This window comes from Lynx canadensis, chromosome A3, assembly GCF_007474595.2.
Source record: "Lynx canadensis isolate LIC74 chromosome A3, mLynCan4.pri.v2, whole genome shotgun sequence".
Classification (NCBI taxonomy): Eukaryota; Metazoa; Chordata; class Mammalia; order Carnivora; family Felidae; genus Lynx; species Lynx canadensis.
Window position 1 is genome coordinate 65,949,216 of NC_044305.1, and position 26,226 is coordinate 65,975,441.

Here is a 26,226-nt window from a genome sequence, read left to right on the forward strand (position 1 = left end):
ACTGTGTCAGAAACCAGGGTCAGGAATCAGGTCAAAGATCAAATACTAGAACAAAAGATGTTCCTAGTGTTCTTATCACTTGGGAAATTACGAAGGTTTTAGGAGCTCTGTGCCAGGAACCAGCAGTAGAGACCACTACATGTATTTTCTATTATTTCACAACAGTATATACAAAGGAAAGTACACATATAGAAAAGCATACAGCTCCATAAATTTTCAGAAATTGAACACACCCATATAACTATCACCCATATTGAGAAACAGAACATTACCAACATCCTGGGAGTCCCCTCTGAGCTCCCTCCCAAGTACCACCCTCTCCCCAAAAGGTAACTGCTATCCTGACTTCTAATAGCACAGAGACATTTTACCTGTTTTTGTATTTTCTACAAATGGAATCACACAATACACACTCTTTTGTCTCTGGCTTCTTTGACTCAACATTATTTTGAGATTCACCTACAGTGTGTGTAGTTTTAGACCATTCTCATTTCTGTATGGTATTCTACTCTCTATGCACATCTAGGTAGTTTCCAGTTTGAAACTATTGTAAACAATGCTGCATTGAACGTTGTAGAACATTTCTTTTGTTGCACATCTGTTTGCATCTCCATCAGGTATTTACCTGGGAATAGAACCACTGGCTTATAGGGAACACAGATATTCAGCTTTACAATATACTGCCAATGTTTTCCCAGGTGGCTGTGACCATGGATACAACAGCAAGAGCATGTGAAGTTCTGTTTTTCCCCATTCTCCCAACACTTGGTACTGTCATTTTCATTTTTTCAGAGAACTTAACCTTTAGTTTAAGTCGGAAGGCCACAAGAAACCCCATCTGGACCTGGAAGAGGGGCCTGTACACAGAGTACCTGGACTCCATGCTGTCTGTAGGAGCTGGCTGACATTTTAGGATTACCTCCTTTATGGAGGAGTGAGAACATTCCATGCAAAATGTGCATATGGGAAAGAGGGGTGTGTGGGGGTTATAGGTAACCAAAGAGCTGCACAATGTTGACTCCAGTGAGTTAGACTGGGTGGTAGCCCAGTTTCAATTTTCCACCCTCTTGCTCTTGTCTATCCCCATAATAAAGACTAAAAAACATTAAACACTTACTTTTCCATCTTTTTTGCAGCTACATGACCACATGACACAGTTCTGGGCAATGAGACACGGGGGAACTTGGGAAATCTGCATTTCTAATAACAGATCTAAGTGACTGGTACCAACCTTTCCCCATCTTCCAGCTCCAAGTGGGGATGTACCACCTCAGCAGTAATCCTCAACCATGAAGGCAAGTCAGGGAGAATTTCAGAAAGGCTACTCCCATGCTTTGGAGCTGCTGAACCAGCACGAGCAGCTGCCTGCCTCCAAATATTCTGTTATGTGGGGAGAACTCCTGTTTAAGCTATTCTATGACAGTCAATTGCATTTCTAAGTGATACTGAATTGATCAAAGTGAGGTCACCGAGGGCTCAGGAAGCAGTTAATGTGGAATGCTGGACAGCAGCCAGATTGCAGTGCATGATGAGCACCTGGTAGGTAAGCACCAGGTACAGCAAATACGGGCAAATCTTCCAAGCACTGCTATGAAGGGAATGGAAAGTAGCTAGAGAGGACACAGGATCCAGGAAGGGTGGTCTTTAAGATGGAGTGCCATGTGCATGTCTACATCGTTTTGGAAAGAAGCCAGCAAAGATGAGACTGTAGAGCCAGCAGAGTGGAAAAAATTGAAAGGGTAAGTTTACTGAGGAGGCAGGAGAGAGTGGATCCAAAGCCCAGATGGGGACAAGCCTGAAATTTGGGAGGCATGGCTATTTTCTGAAAAAAGCCGTGGTTGGAGGAGGGGCAGGGAGACTGAGCGGGTCAAAGTTTGAGATCATTATGGTGTAACTGGGAAAGCAGACTGCCTAGGAAAAACAGAGGCTTTCTGGTCTGAGTTGAAGGTCTAGGTGAAATTGGAAGTTGTTCATTTATAATGGTATAATGGTACAGTCTTCATTATTATTTGATTATATACAATTGGTAATGTATGTTTCTTGAATTTTAACTTAAATATTTTCTTGCATGTGGCCAGAAAAAGTTAGAAGATAAAGTTGTCTCATAAAACATTAAATTCCTCTCTCTCTCATTCACCTTTTCCTTCTTGGGCTAGCTGCCATTTGTGACCACACCAGGGCTGAGTGAGGGAAGGACTAGAAAGTGGTAGGGGGATAAGGACGTTCCTACCTGACATGTATAGTAAGTTGGTTCTTCCCCCACTTTCTCCATTTGATATGGATTCACTCAGAATGCTTTTGTGTGGCTTCCCATCTGAAGCCCTCACTATGGTTCCCTTGACGCCTTTCAAAAAGCTGCTGGTCCTCTCTCATTATCTGTTTTCCCTAGCACTCCAACAGATATCCTTTTGGGCAGGATCCCTTTAAAGATGATCCCAAGCTGGTTCAATGGCTCATGGCTTGGGTTGGGTTTGACAAGAGCCTGGGGCAGAGTCCCTACTTCCCCCAGGTGTTTTCCAGGAGATGGCAAGCCCCTAGGAGCCCAGTATGGGCCCTGAACAATGAGAAGCAATACTGAGGGTGATGTCTAGGTCCTAAGAGCATCCTTAAAGAGTCTCTCAGTCCCCAGCATGGTTCGGTGAAAGGAGACAAAAATTCCCAAGCCCTCCAAGGGGCTGGGTGTGATAGCAAGGCAAACCAGGTGAGAGCTGGGGGCTGGGAAGAGAAGAATGCAAAGTACATCTTCCTCAACAATAAGAAGCCAGGGCAGGACTTCTGACATTAGTGGCCCATGCAGAAAGCACAGGGGGTGACTGTCCTGGGCACAGCTGCCTTCAGAACCATTCCTTACTCTTCCACTATTGTGTTTTGCATCACAAGGGGGCTAGCCCCAGTGAATAGCATTTCCAAGCCTCCCCTGTCAGTTGCCTTCCTGCTGGTTCAGCTAATAGAGGATACCAGCAAGGGATCAGAGGATGGAAGGGAGAAAGAAGCTGCTTCCACTGGCAATAAGCCCCCAGTGACCTCACCTTATAAATTCAGTTCACATTTGAAACCAGTGACTTTTACGAATTCCAGGTACTCAGATTCCCTAGGTACTCAAATCCACCTTGATTCCCCTAATTCCCAAGGTCCCATATGTTCTTAGTCATTGCCTTAACTTTCTCATAAGGGACATGACTGTTGTAATATGGGTTCTTTCTCTGTTGTAATATGGGTTCCCACAGTATCAGACACTGTACCTGGATTTTAGCTGCTTATGTTCAGGAGCTCTAAGACAAAAGAGACTTTTTAAAGACACTCCCACAGGCTCTGACTGTGGTTTGAGCTAAGAATTTAAAATTCTGGGTTTGGGATTTTTTTTTTTTAACTTTTTAAAAAGGTCTTTTAGGCTGAAAGCCATCTGAACGAGCCAGCCAGCCTATCTTATGTTCTTCATGTTCCTCATTCCTTCACAATGACCCGTCACTGTTCCCAAGGAGCATGAGTACCTCCGAGAGTACATGCAAAAACATTCCAGGGGGTGCTCAGGCAGTTTTAGAGATTACTTTCAGGCCCTCCCTTTTTAGATGCACTCTTTGCTAAAACTGACCTGCCTGACAAGGACTTGCCTTAGAACATGAAGCCACCTCTGTTTTCCAGCCTCCCCTTTAGCAATCATCCTCCCTCCCCCACTTTATTATGTATTTACGTATTTACTTTTTATTTAGTGATTCATCACTTACATATAACACCCAGTGCTCATCTTAACAAGTGCCCTCCTTCTCCCTCCCCAACTTTAAACAACTCTGCCCTACATCTTACCAAGACGCATTGTCCCAGGATACACAAAGCTCAAGATAACCACAAAAGGGGCAATTCAAACTATTGATGCCAGTAAAAGCTGCTTTAATCAAGGCACGAACTTCATATATCTCCTTCTCTTCTTATTTCTGATAAGAATGAAACACAGTGGAATTTTGGTTTCTATTGGATGTTCTGAATTCAGGCATACTGTACATGGGGGTGGTGGAAATGATGTCCATCTAGATTTAATGACCCCTGCCATTATCAAAGAACTCACGACTTTGGTGAAAAATCCCACAACTGTTGATCTCTTAAACTTCTAAATAGATATACTTTCCCCTCTAATAAGTCAAACACATTAGCATTTCTTAATATCTCTTTATTTCCTCTCCTCCCCCATTATGTTGTTTGTGTTTGGAATTTCTGACATTAGTTCTTCTGGATAAACATTTTCAATCTTAGACTTTTCAAAAACAATTTTTCTAATGTTTATTTATTTTTCAGAGAGAGAGAGAGAGAGAGACAGAGTGAGAGTGGGGGAGGAGCAGAGAAAGAGGGAGACACAGAATCCGAAGCAGGCTCCAGGCTCTGAGCTGTCAGCACAGAGTCTGACATGGGGCTCGAACTCACAAACCATGAGATCATGACCTGAGCTGAAGTCGGACGCTTAACCCACTGAGACACCCAGGCACCCCATCATTTTCAGTCTTAGACTTTTTTTTAACAGCAGTAGATTTATCAAAATAGTAGATTGCCCTGACATCCCATATCTCTTAAAGGTTGTCCTCGATTTGTTTCTCTTACTTGCACATTTCTTTTAAAGGCATTTTAAATTGTGGATTTTTATGTGGCAAACATCTGAGACCTTGTATGCCTGAGTGCATTTTTATTACTCTCTCTCACTGAAATGAAAATTTGGCTGTGTATAAAGTTTAAGGTTCACGGTTCTTTTCCTTCAGTAAACAAATAAATACATGATAAGAAAAACTGTATGATCATCTAAAAAGAAGGGGGGAAAGGTAATCAATACCCATTCATGATAAACAACAACAACAACACAAAACTTTCAATAAATTAAGAATAGAAGAACAGTCTCTCAATCTGATAAAAGGCATCTATTCAAACCCCTCAGTTAATGTTTTTATAGTGGAAGACTGAGTGTTCTTCCCCTAATATCAGGAACAAAGCAAAGATGTCCACCTTTGAATCTCTATCCATCATTACACTAGAGTGCCAAGCCACTGTGGGAAAAGATACCCAAGGCATACAGATTGGAAAGGAAAAAGTGAAACAGTCCTTGTTTGCAGACAATGTGATCATGCACATTGAAAATCCTAAACAATCTATAAAAAAGCCACTAGAATTAAGTGAATTTAGCAAGGCCACAGGTTACAGGTCAATATATGATAAATAATCAATGGTATTTCCATATATTAGCAATGAATACACAGAAAACAGAATTTTAAAAATATCATTAAAATAGGATCCCAAAACATAAGACACTTACTGATATCTTTAATTATTTAAGTATACTTTTTTTTAAATCGTCTGGGAATTTTATTAATTGAAGTTATTGTGGTCCAGTCCTGCTGTGAGATCTTTTCATTTGACTCTGTTAAAGTGTAATTCAGAGACATTTAGTTACCTGCAAGCAAATGGTTTGTTTGTTTGTTTGTTTGTTTGTTTGTTTATGAGAAAGAGAGCCCGCATGCATGACAGCCAAGCAGGGAAGGGACAGAAGGAGAAGGAGACAGAGAATCTTAAGCAGGCTCCATGCCCAGTGTGAAGCCTGCAGGGCTCAGTCTCACAGCCCTGAGATCATGACCTGAGCCAAAATCAAGAGTCAGATGCTTAACTGACTGAGATACCCAGGCACCCCTATACTCACTTATTTTAAAGAGAATAGTCATTAGACTGTTAACAAGAAAGGATTTCAAAAAGGGAGGAAAAAAACCTGATGACACTCTGGGAACAGTAAGTGTGTAGATTTTGGTTTGATTTTTGGTGAGGAAGGTGCACAGATCAGCAGGTACCTGACAGAGTCTAGCCTGTGACGTGTGCTCTGGAATAAGCTGTCTAAAAAAGCAAAAGAAACAGTTTTAGCTACTGACAGATTCCTCTGATAAGTTGGAGATTTTAATTGTGGAATATTCATGCCAGGCTGACACCGTTAGATCAGGTCTGTACCACTTTCCTCCTTAGAATTTCTTATCTCTCATTCATGGTGATTATATCCTCCTGCATTTTGTAATTTTAGGTGATGAGCTCATCTTCGGTGGGGCTTTGTATCTGGGAATGCTGCATGGCCGAGATGGAGGTATGTTCCTTCACAGAGATTTTATGTTTGCTTCTGTCTGCTTAGTATCCATTTTTAAGTTAATTTTTCAACTTGCGGGCCCCCAGTCTCCATAGGTAGTATAATATTGAACTCTAGACCTGAATAAGAGGAGACTGAAATGATAACTTCTTAGGAGAGTATTTTTTCCCCAATCAAGAAGCTAGGCCAAGAGATACAACTTCCCTGTTTCTCTGTGCATCTCTGAACATTTCATTTTTGGTTCATACTTTCACCAAGGTACAGCCCTTTGAGAGTCCTAGTTTTATGTAGAAGTGTCAAGTCTATCTCTTTACTTTTGTTAATCCAAGGTCCCTTCTCTTGTTGCTATGGGTACATTAAAAAATGCCTAGGTTCCTGAGACCTGTAAACCCCCAGGGGGGGCTCCACATCAGCTCAGCCAGCATTCCCTCTCCCCTGCCCCTTAATTGAGTTCCCTCTTAATTGCTGACCACTGAGAATTTTCCCTAATTTCTGTGAGCTTAGCTCTCCAATCAACTGAAAGCTTCATTTATTTTACCATGATTTCAAGATGTTTTCAAAGAGAGAGAACATGTATGGAATATATTCATATATAAATGTAATATGAATGGTAGGAAAAGGCAATTCACAAATCCATTCCTGACTTATCTTCCACCTTCCCCTAAAGCCCCCACCATTATGCTTTGTTCTTCCCTAAGCAACATTAATAATTGTTTTCCCTTCTCTACTCAACATCTAACCACAGTTTTAGTAACAATAAATGAAGGGATGGATGAGTGAATCAATCAGTTAATCAACTTTATAAGAACAGTAAGCTTTTCAAATTTTATTTTTCACAGTGACACCTACTGACTATGCCTGGAATTCTTATCAGTATGAACATACTGAAGATTGAAATAACAGAAATGTTGAAAAAAAGGGAAGAGGCAAGAGAGGCTTCTAAAATGTATTAAGTTAAGGGATGCCTGGATGGCTCAGTCAGTTAAGCATCTGACTTGATTTCGGCTCAGGTCACAATATCACGGTTGGGGAGATCACGCCCTACATCGAGCTCTGCACTGACAGCTTGGAACCTGCTTGGGATTGTCTCTCTCCCATTCTCTCTCTGCCCCTCCTGATCTCTCTCCTTCTTTCTCTCCAAATAAACTTTAAAAATTTTTTTAAAAATTAAAATGTACCAAGTTGAGAATTGCACCTTTTTAAAACAAAGCCTTACAGAGGGCATCTGGGTGTCTCAGTCGGTTAAGTGTCTGACTTCGGCTCAGGTCATAATCTCATGGTTCATGGGTTCAAGCCCCACATTGGGCTCTGTGCTGACAGCTGAGAACCTGGAGCCTCTTTCAGATCTGTGTCTCCCTCTCTCTCTGCCCCTTCCCTGTTCATGCTCTGTCTCTCAAAAATAAATGAACATTAAAAATTAAAAAAAAAAAAGCCTTGCAGGAATTGAATACTGAAAGTGAAAAGAGCTGAACCGTAAGATACAGACCATGTTAAAATTGAGTTCATATTTGAATGAATGTGAACCCTAAAACCTGGCTGGTAGGGGAAGGCTTACAGCGTAGGTGGGAGCCGGGCTGAGCTCCTGATGTTGAGTCATGAAACTGGGATTCCTACAGGCCATTAGCTAAACACATACAATAAACTATAGGCTGCAGTCTGTCTACTCACATTATTGAAGTCTCTTAATAAAGAGGACATTTTCTATGGTGATTGCTTCTACCTTCCTAATAAGATTTTATTTGTAAAACTTCAATTGGCATGTTACTTTTCAGCGTCATAGTCATTGTATGAGCAGAGGTGGTTACCCTTTCTGGAGTTTTTCCAGCAAGTGTTTGCTCCAAGAATTAGCTCAAATCCTCTGCTTAGTCATCAAGTGGTTCATTATTTTTTGAGTGATTAGAAGTGTTCCCAGGGTTTGCCATACACTCAAGGACCATGCCTGACATGGAGAAAGCTAAAATGAAAAGAGACTTCTTTTGACAGTGTATTCTTTTTCAAAAAGGGTAGAGTTTTAACAATAGAAACTGATCCTTCTGGAACAATATTTTATTTTAGGAACTGCCATATATTCACAGAACAATCTGTATGAACTTCTCTATACTGAGTGATGGCTCATCCTCTACTATAAGGAGGTAGAGTGGGGGAAATGGAGGATAAAGTGGCTCATTTTATTTTTTATTTATTCATTTATTTTTAATGTTTATTTATTTTTGAGAGACGAGAGAGAGCACAAGCAGGGGAGGGGCAGAGAAAGAGAGGGAGACACAGAATCCAAAGCAGGCTCCAGGCTCTGAGTTGTCAGCACAGAACCCGACGCGGAGCTGGAACCCACGAACTGTGAGATCATGACCTGAGCCAAAGTCAGATGTGTAACCAACTGAGCCACCCAGGCGCCCCTAAAGTGAGTCATTTTAGATGCTATCCTAGGGGTATATTACCAGGCTTGTCAAGATCAAGCCTAAAGCAAACAATCCTCTCCCTCCAAGTTCAATGAATTTATTGTAAACCACTTTGTCTTTTTCTTGCAAGGTCCATATAAAATTGCTCCAAATCTGCTCCGAATGTTTCTTAAAAAGCTCACATACCCTTTATCGTTTATAATCAAAACTTTCCCCCCAGTGTTCTAAGTGGCTTGGGAAGCCCAATCCAGAGGCTGTCTGGAGCATCTCCTATCTACACGTGCAAGCTGCCGTGGGCCATACACAGTATCTGTGTGACCGCTGGTGCTTACAAGGTAAGTATGGGTATGGGGCAGAGCCAAAGGAACTGCAGTCTTTTGGGGGGCAGGCAGCAGAGGGCTGGACAGCCCCAGGGGCTCAGAGCCAGGCACAGAGGCTGCAGCTCCAAGGCCACAGCCCTACTTCCCGCCCCCTATGTGCCTATGGCACATGTCCTATGGCATTAGGAGGCAAGCAGTACCGGCCTAGAAGCCTCTGCACACCTTTCTCTCCCTGCCGACTCAACCTGGCTCGGGCTTGCCCAGGGCTCAGCTCATTATCTTGTTATCTTTACAACTTTATTCCCACTGCTTACAAGCAAATCCTTCCCAAGTTTCTTAGTTGATCTTCAGAAAGAAGGCACTGGTTGAGCCCATCTTTTTGTCCCATGCTGTCTGGAGCAGCTAATTAATTAGTCCATGGGTAGCCTGGCCTCCCTGGGGGCAAGAGCTTTAGATACTGTGGTCACTAGTATCTAAAGGGATAGGGCATGCAATGAGGCTTAGGCACAGTTTGGGGCTATGAGTGAGTGATCTAGATTCTCTTAACATGTGCTTCAGATCAGGCCTGAAGCATCTCTCATGGTGGCCTCCAGGAGTCCCTTGGGGAAGTTACTCTTTCCGCCTTTATTCCCCTAGGGCCAAGTATGCACTGGGGCCCAGGAAGGGGATAGACCTCTTTCAGTCCACTCTGGAGCCCATTTGTTTTAGCCTGCCTGGGCAAAGCTTATGAAGATTTTATTGGGATATCAAAATGGACACTTGGGCAAAGAGAGCCCTGGTGATGAGTAAGTGTCCTATCCTAATGCAAAATTTGCTCAATCTTATTTAAAAACAAAGAAAGGCTTGGGGTCCCTGGATAGCTCAGTCAGTTAAGCCTCTTGACTTCAGCTCACGTCATGATATCATGGGTCACAGGTTCAAGCCCTGAGTCAGGCTCTGTGCTGACAGCGTACCACCTGCTTGGGATTCTCTCTCTCCTTCTCTCTCTGCCCCTCTACTGCTTGCATGCTCACTCTCTCTCTCAAAATAAATAAAATAAAATGAGATAATAACAATTGGGCTTAATCACTACTTTTTTGCCTAGGAGACTAGCCAAAATGTAAATATCCAGTGTTATGAAAATACATATGGGGAAAAAAGGACTCTGATGCACAATGTAATGCAGATCAAAAGCCTTGGGATGGCACACACCCTCCAACCCAGCAATTTCATTTGTAGTGGAGAGCTGAAAATGTACAGTACTCCTGTTGTGAAACAAATATAGTCCTTTGATTGTCTGTGACTGATTTCCTCCAAAGCACCCATCTTGATAGGAAGCGAGAGAAAACTAAATTCAGTCCACGCCACTAAAACCCAGTTTAATTCAATACATAAAGGGACCATTTAGATGCTCAGTCTATCAAGGTAATTGTCTGGTCTCTCATCAATTCTCCCACTTCAACATAGGTTTAGGCACATAGGGGGCGGGAAGGCTTACATGTCCTATGGCATTAGGGAAAAGGCTCTTTGGAGTTCATATATAGTACAATCCCATTTCTGCTATTAAAAAAAAAGAAGTACAAGTGTCAAAGTGTGTCAAAGAAAAAAAGTCTGGAGAGGTAAAAAGCAAAGTCTTATTTTAGTTATCTCTGGGAGGTAGAATTGCACTGAGCTACTACTATCTTTTACATTTATCTGTTTTGGTTTAATTTTGTAAGAAGAATGCATTAATTTCATAATCAGAAAAAACCAATAATGATGTTTCATTCTGATAAAAAGCAAACAAATCCAACAGATGTTAACTTGGATTTTGACTGAAGTGTCAAGATATAATAGTGATTGAGCATCAAAGTAAGGTGTGAGCAGACCACAAATATTTCAAAGGCGATTTTCAAAATCTGGTTACCTGTCTCTTGGTCCTTGGCCTAAGGAATCCCTAACCCAGAGAGAGGAAATACAAGAGTCAGAAGAGGGGAGATTCGGGGCGGGGTGGGGGGGGGAATTTGTGGGGAGGATTTCCCTGGGAAAATGTGAGGGATCACCTACTCCCTCCCCTCCAGTCTAGTGAGAAAGGCTTCAAGGGGACAGACTACTCAGGCAGCTTGAGGCGTGGTCATTGCTGTAGGGCATATACGATGGCCTGTTGCTGGTTGGCTCAGGAAGGCTAAGCAGCCTTGGCTGAGAGAAAAGGGCCTCGGTGAGAATTGCTCAACCAGCTGGGTGCAGGTCAAATGAGACAGGAGTCCTGGGGACAATTTGAGGCGGAGGCAGAGGTTAAGTCTCCCTGGGGTGGAGCCCAACCAAGAGGGTAGCCAGTGAGGACAAGTAGGTCCCAGCAGTTAAAGGCTGGGAGGCAAGTCCTATGGCGAGACTGTGGGGAGCAGGAGGCAGGGGGACCCTACTGAAGGAGAAGGAGCGGAGTCAGAGAAGCCCAGCAGGGAAGTCTCTCAGGACTTCACAGAAACCCTCAGGATCAGTGTTAAATATCTGCCAGGGGACCTGTGGCCTATGGGTCGCCAGGTGTAGGACCCATAAAGCCAGGACTATCCCCCTTCCCTCTCCTCTTTTCCCCATTTCAACCTTAAAGGTCAGAAACAGCAGCAAGATTAAGGAGAAGTGAATAAGAAAGAGAAGTAGCTCCCTCCCAGGCTACCTGCTATGGGCCCTAGCTTTGGGAGAGTGGGAGAGAAATCTTATCTATGAATGAAAATTTAAATATTGATTAGTATATTGGGCTGAACCCTTTTAATTATTTAATTAAGCCTGCATTCGTGACTTAAAGTGATTCCCTGGACTTTTACACTAAAGATGTCGAGAAAAAGTTATGAGCTTGGCAGGATTGTTATACGTGGTCATGGAAAAGACCATCCTAACCCTCACTGGAAGGGATTAAAAGCAGTGGAAGACAAAAATAAAGTGGCTTTGGTGGATATAACCCATAAATCCTGCATGTTCAGTATACTGGTTATACAACATTCCTTTCTTAAAAGCCACTCTGCCTTGAGTTTCTAGATGTACTACAGCAGAACAACCCAGATGTTGGCTAGAAGCTCCTTATTCCTTGGAGGTCTGGGTATAATGGGATCAGATCCAGCCAATTCCACAGGCTGGAGAAGTGGAGCTTGCCCAATAACTTCTGCTCATTCTCAGAGACTTCCTCACCTGAAGTCTCCTCAGCCTCTTATTTCTGAGTCTGTTTGCCTTTCCATTCTTTCCCCTTATCAGCCTGGATGCAGAAATGAGTATCTCTTAGCATTCCCTCTATAGAAGAATCTCTTCACACAAAGAACAGTTGTGAGTTGTGAAGACTTTCCTGAAGGTTTTCCATCTTCTCAGAGTGGGGCAGTGTTAGGTGGTCAGGGAAGTTGCTTTACTTAAAGTTCACAACACTTACAGAGTGATTGCTGTTATTCGGGCGCAATGCTAAATGCTAGAGATACAGAGTACATGATGTCCGCTGGCCTCAAGATACTTACAGTCTAGTTGGGGAGACACTGTAAGAGAATATGGTAAATGCCTGGTAGAGCCCAGGTTGCCATGGGAGCACATGGGGGGAGGCGAGGGCAGAGGACATCTAAACAGGCCTGAGGTGAGGACCGACGTGGGAAGTCAAGAAAGACTTCCCTCTATGATAAAATAGCAGATTAGATAAAGAATCAAATAGAATTCAAGAATGGAAAAATATAGTTAGAGATGTTAAAAACTCAAGAGATGGGTTCAACAGTTTAGATGCATGAGAAGAGAGTCAATGAATTAGAAAACATAGCAGAAAAGGGGCGCCTGGGTGGCTCATTCAGTTAAGTGTTAGACTTCAGCTCAGGTCATGATCTCACAGTTCGTGGGTTTGAGCCCTGCATTGGGCTCTGTGCTGACAGCTCAGAGCCTGGAGTTTGCTTCAGATTCCGTATCTCCCTCTCTCTCTGATTCTCCCCCTCTGGTGCTCTGTCTCTCTTTCTCGAAAAAAAAGTTAAAAATAAAAAATATATATATAGCAGAAAAAAACTATCTAGAATAAAGAGACAACATAGAAGATCCAAAAGCAAGGGTAAGAGATACAAAGAATACAGTGAGAAGATCTTGCTTATATCTAGTTGGTGTCCCAGGAGAAGAGAGAAGGAGCTGAGATAACATTTGAAGAGATAATAGCCAAGAATTTTCCAGAACTGATGAAAGACTTTAAAATTCAGATCACAAAGAGCAACAATCCCAAGCATAATTAATTATTTAAGAAATATATTCTTGGCACATTAAATAAATCTTCAGAAAACAAAAGAAAAAGAAAAAAAATAAAGACAGGTGGGGGTGGGGAAAAGATTGTTTTCAAAGGAGCAACAGTTAGATAACTGACTTCTCAACAGCAAAAGTGGAAACCAGAAAACAGTGTAGTATCTTGAAAGGCTTTAAAAGTAAACTGCTAGTCTAAAATTCTATATCCTTGGTGCTCCTGGCTGGCTCAGTCAGGAGAGCATGTGACTCTTGATCTTGGGGTTGCAAGTTCAGGCCCCACAGTGGGTGTAGAGATGAAATAAATAAACTTAAAAAAAAATTTTTTTTAAATAATAAAATTCTACATCCAGCTAAAATCTCCTTCTTTCATAAATATGAGAAGATGTATAGTTTGTCCACTAGCAAAACACTGCATTAGTTTTCTATTCCTATGCAATAAATTACTACAAACTTAGCAGCTTAAAATAATATCCATTTATTTTCTTACAGTTCTGTAGATCAGAAGTCCAGGTAAGGATCAATTAGACTCCCTGCTCAGAGTATGTCAAGGCTGAAATCAAGGTGTTGGGTAGGGCTGGGATCTCATCAGAGGCTTGAGGTTCTCTTCCCAAGATCGTATGGTTGAAAGTGAGGTCTAGGGGCGCCTGGGTGGCACAGTCGGTTAAGTGTCCGACTTCAGCCAGGTCACGATCTCGCGGTCCGTGAGTTCGAGCCCCACGTCAGGCTCTGGGCTGATGGCTCGGAGCCTGGAGCCTGTTTCCGATTCTGTGTCTCCCTCTCTCTCTGCCCCTCCCCCGCTCATGCTCTGTCTCTCTCTGTCCCAAAAATAAATAAAAAACGTTGAAAAAAAAAAAAAAAAGAAAGTGAGGTCTAAAAAAAGTCCAAGATTTAAAATTATATGAAGTATATTCTCTGATACAATGAAATTACAAGAAGAAAACTCAGAAAACTCCAGTTACGTGGAAATTAAGAAATACTTCTAAATAACACATAGGTCAAATATGTATCACAAAAGAAATTAGAAAATAGTTTGAATCAAGTGTTAACAAAATTTCTGTGTATCGATTCCTATGGGATGTAGCTGACAAAAGGAAATTTGTACCCTTAAATGCACACATGTTAGAATATAAGAAAGACTGAAAATTCATGAGCAAAGATAAAGTCTCAAAAAGTAAGAAAGGGGCATCTGGGTGGCTCAGTCACTTGGGCGTCCGACTTTGGCTCAGGTCATGATCTCGTGGTTAGCAAGTTCAAGCCCTGCATCAGACTCTGTGCTGACAGCTCAGAGCCTGAAGCCTGCTTCGGATTCTGTGTGTGTGTGTCTCTCTCTGCCCCTCCCCTGTTCCTTCTCTCTCTCTCTCTCTGAAATAAATAAACAGTAAAAAAAATTTTTTTTCTAAAAGTAATAAAAAGAAGATATGGGATACTATATTACCATTCACAAAGATCCACTAATCCATCTCTGGGCATTGGCATCAGGCTTAGCTATATCTCTTGCTCTAGTCAATGAGAAGCATATAGAAGTATGATGTGTCACATCTAGACAAAAGTTTTAAGAGCCAACATATGGTTCACCATACTGTCTCTTTTCCCTCTGTCATGATGACTGCCAACGTTCTAGATAGTGGCTGTTCTGTCAGCTCAAGTCCCAGAGTGAAGACAATGAGAAGAAGCGAGCCAACCTGACTGGAACAGGTAGAAAAAAAAAATGAGAAATGTTGTGAAAAGTCCTGAGATTTTTTTTTCTGGATTGTTTGTTACTGCAGTATAACCCAACCTATCCTGACCATTACAGAAGTACAAACGAAACCCAAAAACATAAGATAAATGAAATAATAAGGATAACAGTAAAAATTACAGAAAGGGAAAATAACATGCCATACAGAAGATCAACAAAACCAAAAGTTGGTTCTTTGAAAGGAACAATAAAACTGATAAAACCTTACAAATTATCGAGAAGATTAAGAAGAGAGAATGCACGAATAACCAATGCCAGGAATAAAAAAGCAGATATCACTATGAATTCCACAAACATTAAAAAGATAACAAGAGGGTTTTATGAGGGCTCCTGGGTGGCTCAGTTGGTTAAAGTATCTGACTTCAGGTCAGGTCATGGTCTCATGGTGAGTTCAGGCCCCAAGTTGGGCTCTCTACTGTTAGTACAGAAGCCTGCTTTGGATCCTCTTTCCCCCTCTCTCTCTGCCCCTTCCTGCTTGTTCTCACTCTCAAAATAAATAAATAAACTTAAAAAAAAAGAGGGTTTATGAATAATTTATGCTTAAAGTGTGAAAACCTAGATGAAATGAATATATTCCTAGAAAAATACAACTTTCTGAAAATTGATCAAGGAGGAAATAGAAATTTTAAGTCCTGTGATTTTTAAATAAATTGAATCAGTACTTTAAAAACTTCCCATCAGGGCGCCTGGGTGGCTCAGTCAGTTAAGCAACCAACTCTTGATTTCGGCCCAGGTCATGACCTCACGATTCTTGAGTTCAAGCCCCATATCCAGCTCTGTGCTGACAACGCAGAGCCAGTTTGGGATTCTCTCTCTCCCTTCTCTCTGCCCCTCTGCCCCTCCCTCCCTCTCCCTCTCTCTCTCTCAAAATAAATAAATAAACTTTAAAAAAATAAAATAAAAAATAAAAACTTTCCATAAATAGTTAAGGGGAAAATAATGCTTACTGTATACAAACTCTCTGGAGAACAGAAAAAAAAAAAAAAAAGTGGTATACCCTCCAATTCACTTATAAGGCTAGCTTAACTCTGATACCAAAAGCCAATGAAGATAGTTTCAGAAGAGAAAATTTAGGCAATCTCACTCATGAACACAGACACAAAAATTCTAAATAAAGTAGTACAGCAAGCAATATATAAAAAGGAAAATACATTATAACCAATGTGGTAGACAATATAATGGCTCCCAAAGAGGTTTTATCCTAATCCTCAAAACCTGTGAATATGTCATCTTACATGGCAAAAGGGACTTTGCAAAGTTGACTGAATTAAGGCCCCTGACATGGGCAGATTATCCTGGATTATCCTGTGAGCCCAATGTAATCATCAAAGTCCTCATAAGAGGGAGGCAGGAGGGTCAGAGTCAGAGAGAAGATGTGACCCTGAAAGCGGCGATTGGAGTAATGGACTCTGAAGATGGAGGAAGGGACCACCAGCCAAGGAATGCAACTAGCCTCTAAAAGCAGGAAAAGGCTAGGAACAATATTCTCTCCTAGAGCCTCCAGAAGAAATACAGATCCGCCAATACCTTGATTTATCCCACAAGACCCACTCGAGACTTCTGACCCCAAGAATTGGGAGATAATAAAGGTGTGGTATTTTAAGCCACTATGTATTTGGGGATTTGTTACAGAAGCAACAGGAAACAAATACAACTCAGTTGATCTTATTCTAGAAATGCAAAGATGGTTTAACATAGGAAAATCAAAATAGTTCACCATATAAATAAATTTGAAGGAGAAAAATTATATGGTGAGCTCAATAAATGAAAAAAAATTTGTAAAATTCAATTTCAATCACCATTAAATAAAACACAAACTTTTAACATTGTAAGATTAAAAAGGGTCTTTTTAAATTGGATATCCTTTATCAGAGGATGAAGCAAAATCAATATGTCATACACTAGCACTCATATAACACGGTATGTCAATAATACTTCAATAAGAAGGAGGAAGGGGGAGCCTGGGTGGTTCAGTTGGTTGAGCATCCAACTCTTGATTTCGGCTCAGGTCATGATCTCACGGTTCACGGGATCAAGCCCTGCATTGGGCTCTGCACTAACAGGGCAGAACCTGCTTGGGATTTTTTCTCTCCCTCTCTCTCTGCCCCTCTTCCACTCATGTTCTCTCTTTCTCTCTCTCAAAATAAATAAATAAGCCTTAAAAAAAAAAAAAAAGGAAGGGAGAAGGAAAGAAGGAAAGAAGAGAGGAAGTTAGTTGGGGGGGGGGGGTGGAGGAAAGAAAGCAATGGAGTAACTGCCATAAAAAGCCAGCAGTTACATTTAAGAGGAAGAAGACTGTACTTGGGAAGGGATATATTGGGGACTTCTGGGATGCTGGTAAAACTGTATTTCTTTCTAGTTGACAGTTAATGAAAGTGCTTCATAATAATTATGTTTTATGTAATTTCCTTTGTGTTATTTTTTTTGCTATTCAGCAAAAATGCTATTAAAACAAAAATTCTTTTAAAAGGTAGAGAAGAAAGGAAAAAAGATTTAAAAGCAGAGAGAGCAAAGCTATGTTTTAAGGCCTAAAACTGCTATAATCATTAAAGGGCAGACGCACAAGTTGGCCTTAGGAGTGGTGGAGCTTAAAATCAGGCCACCTAACCTGAGCTGAAAGGCTCTCAGTGTTCCTGGGTTGGACTGACTTCTCTCCTCTAGGATAGCAGTATCTGGGCAAAGAACCAGCACTGGCAAAGGCTGGGAGAAAGTGTGAACCCCCACTCTTGGGTGGGCACCATTGTAGCAGTCCTGCAAGATGACACAGAAAACACCGAGGAGAAGCAGGAGTCACCTGGGACCCCAGGGGAACAGAATGGACCCAGATGATGGGAGGGAAGTCAATGCATGGAGAAACGTGCTAGTATCTCAATCATGAAATTGGGTGGAGGGGAGGGAGGGATAGGCGACATCCCAGAGCTCTCATCTCCCAGGCCTGGGGAAACCTTTAACATTATAGGATTCCGAAATTAACATAATAAATAATTACTGAATGCCCACTATGCACAAGCACAAAGAATTCATGGTTTTGAAGCTTGCCTTTGTAGGGCCTCATCCCTCACCTAATGATTACCTGCAGTTTTTCTGGCAGCTGTCAAAGGGAAAAACTGACCATACAGCCAGCCCTTGGCAGAGTTTTCATGGCAACATTCTAGGAGGGCTGGTTCAGTTGGCCAGTTCACAGTACTAATCATTAAGTACGACACGAGACACCATGGGCCAGAAATGCTATGAGCCAACAACCAAGGTCATAAGTAAAGGCTGATTTCCAAATACAAGGCCTGTGGGCCATGGGACTACAAGAAGATTGGGCAGGCTCTGTATCATACACACTGATGATCTGAGTGCATGAAAGCACTCTTGGCTATGAAGAAAAGGTTTAATTGTATTCAAATTTAGGGTTTTTAGGGTTCCTGTTGGGAACACAGGGTCCTGTGGGGGCCCTGAACAGCAAATACAAGAGAGAAGAGAGGAACAGAAGGTGGGAAGGACATCCCCCACCAGGCTTTTCCCATGTCTGGATGGCCTAATTACTCCCAGCACTGTGACAATTAGTATAAATAAGAGTGATTTGATGGAGTGAGGGGATGTGGTAACAATCATACATAATCCCTCTCTGTATTAGTACACAGGAAGAATCGTTCCAATTTTAGTATACGTGCTGCCGAAGCGAGCACAGTACACAGGAAGAATCAAAACCACCTGCACCCTGCTTACTGTTGATGTTAACATGACCTTTTTATTATATGAAACTCTTGCTCAGGATGATAAAAGTTGTAAATAACTATTGTTTTTGCAGAAATTTCAAGAAGTAACCTTGAATGAATTTTGCAACTTTTCAATAGATTGCATCCAACCACTGTTTATCTTCTAAGACTCCTTGAAACTCTTGTTTCAAAACCCTCACCTCGCGCTGTCCATCCATCCTGAACTATTGTTATCATGATTCTTGCCCAGTCCTTATCAAGCTCATTAGAAAAGCTGCCTTAAAATAGACCCAATATTTTATAAATATCTTGACGTAGCCTCCCCAATACAGATGCTACTATGACTCTGCACAGTTGTGTTTTCCTTCCTGCGATCAGAACTCAGCTTTGCATTCTCACAAAGTTGTTCGGACGATATTTTCAGGGAGCAGCATTCAATTATGAGGCCCACTGAGACCTCCTTGCCAATGTGGCCAAGACCCTGACTCAGAAAGTGTGCTCTTCTGAGGTCCTCAAGCCCCTCAGGAGTCTTTTAGACCACAGCAATGAGAGATGTAAGTCTTGTACTGGGCTTGAGCTCCCCAAGTACAGAGTCTATTTGTCTCTAGTGATAAGGAACACCTTTCGGGAATCCTTTGTTTATCTGACCATACTTGAAAATCTTTTCTCTTGGTAGATATCTGCCTTATTATGAACAATACCACTATTGTCTATGTCCATCCTGGTCATTTTCGGTTGTGCCTCAATCAGAGCAAAGTTTATAGTGGAAAGGACAGATACGGGACCCAAGAAGTATGTCCCTAACCTGGCCCTGGGACAAATTCTGTCTTGGGCCACTTATGAGAACTCTCCTCAGACTTGTCTTGAGGTTCAGCAAAGATGTCTCCACACCTTTTATCTGCCAGGAAGTATAAATTCATCAGAGTTGTGGCTGGGTAAGGTCTAGCTGTGAGGCTGGGGGGCCTTGAGCCAGAGGATGCCATTCCCAGGCTCTCAAGGCTTTGTCTTGGTATAAACCTCAGTCCATGCCATCCATGTATTTATGCTCTACCCAAATTTGTGCACTTATCTTCCTAAATAGCATCATTTCACCAAGGATAATTTAGAATTACAGTGGCCACTATGAGGAAGTTCTGATATGAACAGTTATTCACTGGAGAGGTGCCACAGAATGTAAAGGCAGCACAATTCTAAGCATCCAATGGTCTTCATTATTTTTTATTAGCATGAGGAAGCATCCAAAAGAAACCATATTCAAAAATTGCTTCCTTAACAGATTGCTTGGCCAAAGCAAAAGAAAAATGTGAACATGTTAAAACTATTTTTTAGATCTCCCAAACCACAACTCAAGCCTACGATCTTCTTCCCCCATGCTATGCACCTCCTATCTCCTGCTACCCCTCTACCTCTTCCCCTGATGCACTGCCCCTCCCTTCTGGCCAGCCAGGTACCCCAAATCTCACTTACCTCTTTAAAGTAAACCTGCTGCAGAACAGAGAAAACCTCTTATGGTGGATTTTAAGCTCTGGTTTCATTCTCAGCTGAAAGCCATTGTCAGAGACTCTGTCATTGCCTAGACGAGAGAGAAAACATTGCAGAGGAACTTAGAATCATTTGAGAGACATATAGCCCAGGGCAGCCATGTATGTACCAATTCCTTCTAGATGCAAGGAGTTCAATGAAAAAGTCAGAATGGGAAGACTCTCAAGGGTAACTTAAATAGCCTTCATTTGCATAGGAAATCCTTGGGGTTTATAAAAGCTGGAGAGTTGGTCAAGGTCTTTTGGAGGCTATCCTCTTGTCTTTTGGGTAAAAATAGACTGTGCTCTGGTTCAGTTCTTCAAACCAAAAAGGGAGAAGTCTGATGGAGACTTCAGGGAAGGTTCATACCTAGTGGCTGCACGCAGGAGTTGATCCTGAAGCAGACATGACCCTGGCTCCTCTCTTATCTTTTTGTGAATGGCCTTGAACCATACATAGAAGAGCCATATTATGCAAGCAAAAAGTAGAATGGGAAATAACCCCAAGCCCAGACCCCCAAAACCTTGCTGAATATTTGGAAAGAGTTCTAGAACTAAGCAACCAAACAACAAAGATACCAATGAAGGTGTTTAGTTTCTCGTTCGACTCTTTTTTTTTTTAATTTTTAAAATGTTTTTAAAGAGAGAAAGAGAGAGAGAGATGGAGTTATTTTTGAGAGAGAGAGAGAGATGGAGTACGAGCAGGGGAGGAACAGAGAGAGAAGGAGACACAAAATCTGCGAAGCAGAGCCCAACATGGGCTGAGCCCAACATGGGGCTTGAACTCGTGAACCATGAGATCATGACCTGAGCCAAAGTTGGAAGCTTAACTGACCGAGCCACCCAGGCGCCCTTCTCATTCTACTCTTAAACCCACTAGGAAACATTTCTTTAAAAATTAAAGGACAACCTTACAAATGTTTTATTGATATAGCATAATAATACCAATCTTAAACCCAACCACTATTATACAACCTCTTCCTTGGAGTCAGCAAACTACTCTGGTCACACATCTAATCTCACCATGCTTTCCCCAGGCCCCAGCCCATAACCATCAGCCTCAAACCTTTAACCAAGGAATGTTCTTTTAACTTTTGGGACACCACACTCATTAACTTAATAGCAAGGGATTTACTGTGCGACTGTCACTGCTACATTAAATGCTCTCCTGATGGTCTCTTCCTTCTGGTCCCCAAGGACCTCCCTATTCATAACAAGATCCTGGCTCATTTGGATATGATTTACCAGTACCTTTGTGTGTAAATCAAGCAGAGACTGAAGCTCTCTTAACAGCAAAAATCCTACTGATATTCTACTGGAGCAAAACCCATCAAGGTTCAATCTGTACCCAAACTTGCATAACAGCATCTAATATAAGGTGATAAAGAAGGAGTAAAACTAATAATCAGAAGCCTTTTTAAAAAAAAGAAAAGACTTAAAGAGAAAGGAGTCTCATACCTTGTCCCAGCCCTTGTAACATGCTCCTATCCTCTCAGTTAAAAAACCCAGTGGGCAGGAATATAGATTTGTTTAGGATCCCAGGGCCACATATAAATTAGTCACTCGCTGCTTCCCTTTAAGATCAAACTCAAATACACTACTATTCTTTTTTTTTTTTTTTTTTTTTTTTTGGTTTCCATACAACACCCAGTGCTCATCCCAAAAGGTGCCCTCCTCAATACCCATCACCCACCCTCCCCTCCCTCCCACCCCCCATCAACCCTCAGTTTGTTCTCAGTTCTTAAGAGTCTCTTATACTTTGGCTCTCTTCCACTCTAACCTCTTTTTTTTTTTCTTCCCCTCCCCCATGGGTTTCTGTTAAGTTTCTCAGGATCCACATAAGAGTGAAACCATATGGTATCTGTCTTTCTCTGTATGGCTTATTTCACTTAGCATAACACTCTCCAGTTCCATCCATGTTGCTACAAAGGGCCATATTTCATTCTTTCTCATTGCCACGTAGTACTCCATGGTGTATATAAACCACAATTTCTTTATGCATTCATCAGTTGATGGACATTTAGGCTCTTTCCATAATTTGGCTATTGTTGAGAGTGCTGCTATAAACATTGGGGTACAAGTGCCCCTATGCATCAGTACTCCTGTATCCCTTGGGTAAATTCCTAGCAGTGCTATTGCTGGGTCATAGGGTAGGTCTATTTTTAATTTTTTGAGGAACCTCCACACTGTTTTCCAGAGTGGCTGCACCAATTTGCATTCCCACCAACAGTGCAAGTCAAATACACTACCATTCTATTTGCAAGTCCTAAAGAGACTGACTATGTGTTTCAGAGTTGTAGATCCATACTTGTGCTTCCTTTGCTGTGTGTCTGTAAATGAAAAGTCAATACTTGTTTGTCTTCTCCAGGGAAAATCAAAAATAGTACCTGGACCACTGTGCCTCAGTTTACTGAGGTCCCCTCCTACATTTCACAAATCCTCAATCAGAACCTCAAGGGCCTTACACTGCCCTGTAATTCTATTCTTATTCAATATGTGGACAGACAATCTTTTGTTGTGTTCCAAAGATGAGGTGAGCTCCAAGGCTGATTCATCTACTGCTTACTGCTCAGAGACAGCAGAAGGGCTCCATAGAAAAGCTGACAATTTGTCAAAGGAAGTGCACTACCCAAGACAAAAGATATCTCATGGAGGGAAATCCCTTACTCCAGACAACCAGCTGTGCAAGGGGTTTGTGGCCCATATCTAAGACAGTTATGAGGATCCCCAGGTCTCACTGGCTACTGCAGGCCATACATCCTGAACTTTTCTGAAATCTCCACTCCATTATTCAACCCACTCAAGTCCTTGCTAACCACACCTTTTCTCTCGGAATCCAAACATGAACAGACTTTTTGTGAGTTCAGATTAGCTCTTCAACACCCTCCCATTCTGGGCCTAACCAAATACCATAAACCTTCAACCTATAAGTACATGAGAGATCTCTTCAAGCCCTTAACTTCGTGGGAATCGAGACCAATGGCTTGTGATCTAGTGGCAAGAGCCTCCCCACCTAGTCAGAAGCAGCAGCTGAACTAGTGGAATATTCTGTCAGCTTGGTGGTAGAGGTGATTTGTCCGGTACCATCTTTGTTGCTCTGTAAAATTACACATTTCTTAGTAGGTCGGTTTACCTCCTGTGAACTTCAGTACTTTCTCTGAGGTGCTGGGACTGTCAGGCAGTGCTCTCCCTCAGTCTGGTAGGCAATCAATCCAGCTTCTCACGATCAGCAAGTTATTTTTATAGCATTTTCCAGCCGGCAGATAATGGCAATCTTTATTAGAACTTGTCCTAAACTCTCATCTGAGAGATTTCAGATTATTAAAAAAGAAAAACAATCACCATCTGAGAGATTTCTGATTAAAAAATAAAAGCAACTGCCACACTTTCCACACGCCTTTTATTTTGGCAAACATTACTAATACAATCATGGCTGCTCTTTGCTCTTGTTCCTATAGTCTCTTACTCCCCTGAAAAAAATGCTGGTCACTAGCAGGTTAGGGGCTTGTCTCTGCCAGAAAAGAACCACAAAGGTATCAGGAATGTGGCTGCAGTGTTAAGGAACACAATACTGTGTTCCTCTCTCCCCCGTGCCATGCCCACACAAATCTTGGTGCTTGAGTCAAAGGAACAAGCAACAATTCTTCAGTTAGTTGCCTGGAGTCCTGCAACCTGGGGGCAGGGTTGGCAATGATTAGGGAGAAAAAAGGGAGGAGGGGAGGTTTATTTATTTCCATCAGGGCTGCCTTCCTGTCCTCAACTCTGCTGTCCTCTGCCTGCTCCAACGCTGACCCCGGGGTGTATCACAGGGTGTTCTCAGGCCATCCTCATCTAAAGAACAGGGACAGCTCTCTCCAAGTGAAAGGCGGTTCCAGTGACCAACAAGGGTAGCCAAAGGCTAACCAAATACCAGCTACAGGGGGTAACAAGAGTAGGCGCAGCTTTCATGTAAATGGAGTAAATGGTTTCTAAATTCGAAAGGCCAGACCTGTCCGTTTTCCTTCATCTACTTTCTGGCTTCTGGAAGTTTAGGACAGACCCCAAGTGCTCCCAAGGTCAGAAAATGCTGTCCCCAAGCATGGAATGGAGCTGCATTCGGAACCTGGAAAGGAGGGTACCATCTGGGAGTTATAGGAGTGGAGTAGTGGTGAAGCAGAAGATTGCCTTCCACAGACAACCCCCTCCCCGTAGCAAAGGGCCTGGAAGGACTAAGCACCAGTGGCCTGGGCTCTGCTTGGCAAAAAACCTTACCACAGTTACAGAAGCAGTGAGTCTGGTGACATTGAAAGAGGTCAAGTCCACTCTCACTGCCACATGTCAGGCAGTGGTGAAGCCCTGTATGTTGTGGAGGAAGGTGGACACCTAATTCTTAGGAGTCTATACTACACTTAAAAGCTTGCCCTGACTCTCCTGTGTTCTGGAGTCTTCGGTCTGCACCATGCAACATGTCACTTACATTCAAGGGAGTTTTTTTGGTCTCGCTGTGATTTCTTGCATGATGGCCTCAATCCCTACACTCGACTGTAAACCGCCCGAAAGGCGGGAACACCCTAATCAGTCCCTCCTCCTACAGGCCACCTTGTGATCCCTTGAACTTCTTATTCTTAGCACCCCACAAAGCCAAGCTAAGCCATGCCATGAGTTTTGATCACAGTGTTGAGACACCAGAATTACGAAAGAAATACCAAGTTGGAAAACAGCTTAAAACCTTGAAGAACTCCAGGGTAACGGGATTCCACAGAGGACACGCCAGCCAGCTCGCGCGGGGTTGTCAAGTTGGAAAGAGGAACTGCGTTGTTACAAAAGAAAATGAAAAGTCTCTCGGAGTGCAGACGCCTGTTCCGCACCGCAACCCGCCTGCCCGAACACGCGCTCAGGGCTCGCGCGTCCCAGCAGGGCCGGCTCCCGGGGAGGCTCGCTCTCGAAGGCGGGGGCAACCGGCCGGCCTCTCCCCGGATTTGTGACGTGCAGCGGTGGTGACGAGGCCAACACACAAAGCCGGGGTGTCGGACTGGGGAGTCCCCAGGCCAAGAGTCCCGATGGGATGGGGAGGGGGCGGGGAGCGAGGAGCCCCCGGGCGCGGGGGCCCCGCGCAGCATTAAAGTGAGCGCCGAGTCGGCGGCAGCGGCGGCGGGGACCTGGCGTTGGCAGCAGGGCGGCCGTCAGCGCTCCTCGCGTGCCTGGCTGCTGCGGCCTCGCTGGCCGCCCGCGCGCCCGGCTCGCCGAGGCCGTGCCACGCCCCCGCGGAGGTGGAGCAGCGGCCAGGGGCGGGTCCACAGCTGGCGGCGCCCGGGCCCGGGGCGGGGGCTGTGGCAGCAGCTGCAGCAGCGGCGGCGGCAGCACCGCCAGGAGCTGCTGCAGCGGAGGCGGAGGTTGCTCCTGGACGAGTCGGGGCCGCGCAGCCGGAGCCCCAGTCCGGAGGCGCCGGGCGGTGCTCTGGGTGCTGCTGCTGCCGCCCGGCCGCCGCCGCCCGGGCCCCCGCTGCCGCCCGGGACCTGGCCGCCGCCTGCGCCCCCGCCGCCCCCGCCAGCGTGTGCGCCCCAGCCGGGACGCCGCCCCCGGCCGGGTCTCCACTTCTCGGCCGCACCTCCCATGACAGCGCCCGCGCGAAGATGGCTGCGAAGGGCGCGCACGGCTCCCACCTGAAGATGGAGAGCGAGCTGGAGCGCTGCCGCGCGGAGGGCCACTGGGACCGCATGCCCGAGCTGGTCCGGCAGCTGCAGACGCTGGTCGTGCCCGGCGGCGGAGGCAACCGACGAACCAGCCCGAGCGCTGCGTTCACCTCTCTGGACGCCGGTGAGTGAGGGAAGGGGCTGGCTCTAGAGTACCCAGCGCGCGAAATGCACCGCCTCCTCCAGGAAGCGGGCCCCGACTGCCTCCCGGTCGCCGACGGCCGTCTTCGGTATTACCCTTCCTGTAGTGTTGGTGTTAGGAGCAACCAGGGTGATTAGCAAGGTTCTTATGCCCCAGGAGAAAAACCACAAGCAGGTTTGGGGGAGAAAGAGAGACTGCTCTTGCTCTCTGTCCTTTGGGATCATGTGGGTAACTCCGTCTACTGTGAAATGGTAGTATCGGCACAGATCAGCTCCGGGCAAGATCTGGACTCTTGCACCGCCCCTTCACCCCGCACCCGGTCCCTAAACTCCATCAGGTGAAGGCTGTGTGTCTCTCCCCGCCCTCCCCTTCTTCCTCCCGAGCCTAGTTGACAACTGAGCTCTGTCCACAGCAGACAA

The 26,226-nt window shown here is 43.8% G+C and overlaps 2 protein-coding genes across 3 annotated transcripts in view; one reads left to right on the forward strand and one right to left on the reverse strand.

Moving 5' to 3' along the window:
- The window catches only part of MCFD2 (multiple coagulation factor deficiency 2, ER cargo receptor complex subunit), a 39,491-nt gene extending 13,697 nt beyond the window's left edge, over positions 1-25,794 (reverse strand). The window contains exons 1-2 of the mRNA XM_030310555.2: positions 25,636-25,794; positions 19,941-20,046 (exon numbers count right to left, since the gene is read on the reverse strand). The gene's annotated coding sequence lies outside the window, so the exon portion shown is untranslated. The remainder of the gene's footprint in view (positions 1-19,940; positions 20,047-25,635) is intronic.
- TTC7A (tetratricopeptide repeat domain 7A) overlaps positions 25,343-26,226 on the forward strand; it is a 120,220-nt gene continuing 119,336 nt past the window's right edge. The window contains exon 1 of one of the 2 annotated variants that reach the window (XM_030310547.1): positions 25,343-25,789. In XM_030310547.1, coding sequence (XP_030166407.1) covers positions 25,606-25,789 — 184 coding nt within the window. In that variant the 5' untranslated portion in view covers positions 25,343-25,605. The remainder of the gene's footprint in view (positions 25,790-26,226) is intronic. The other variant, XM_030310546.1, reaches the window with a different exon arrangement.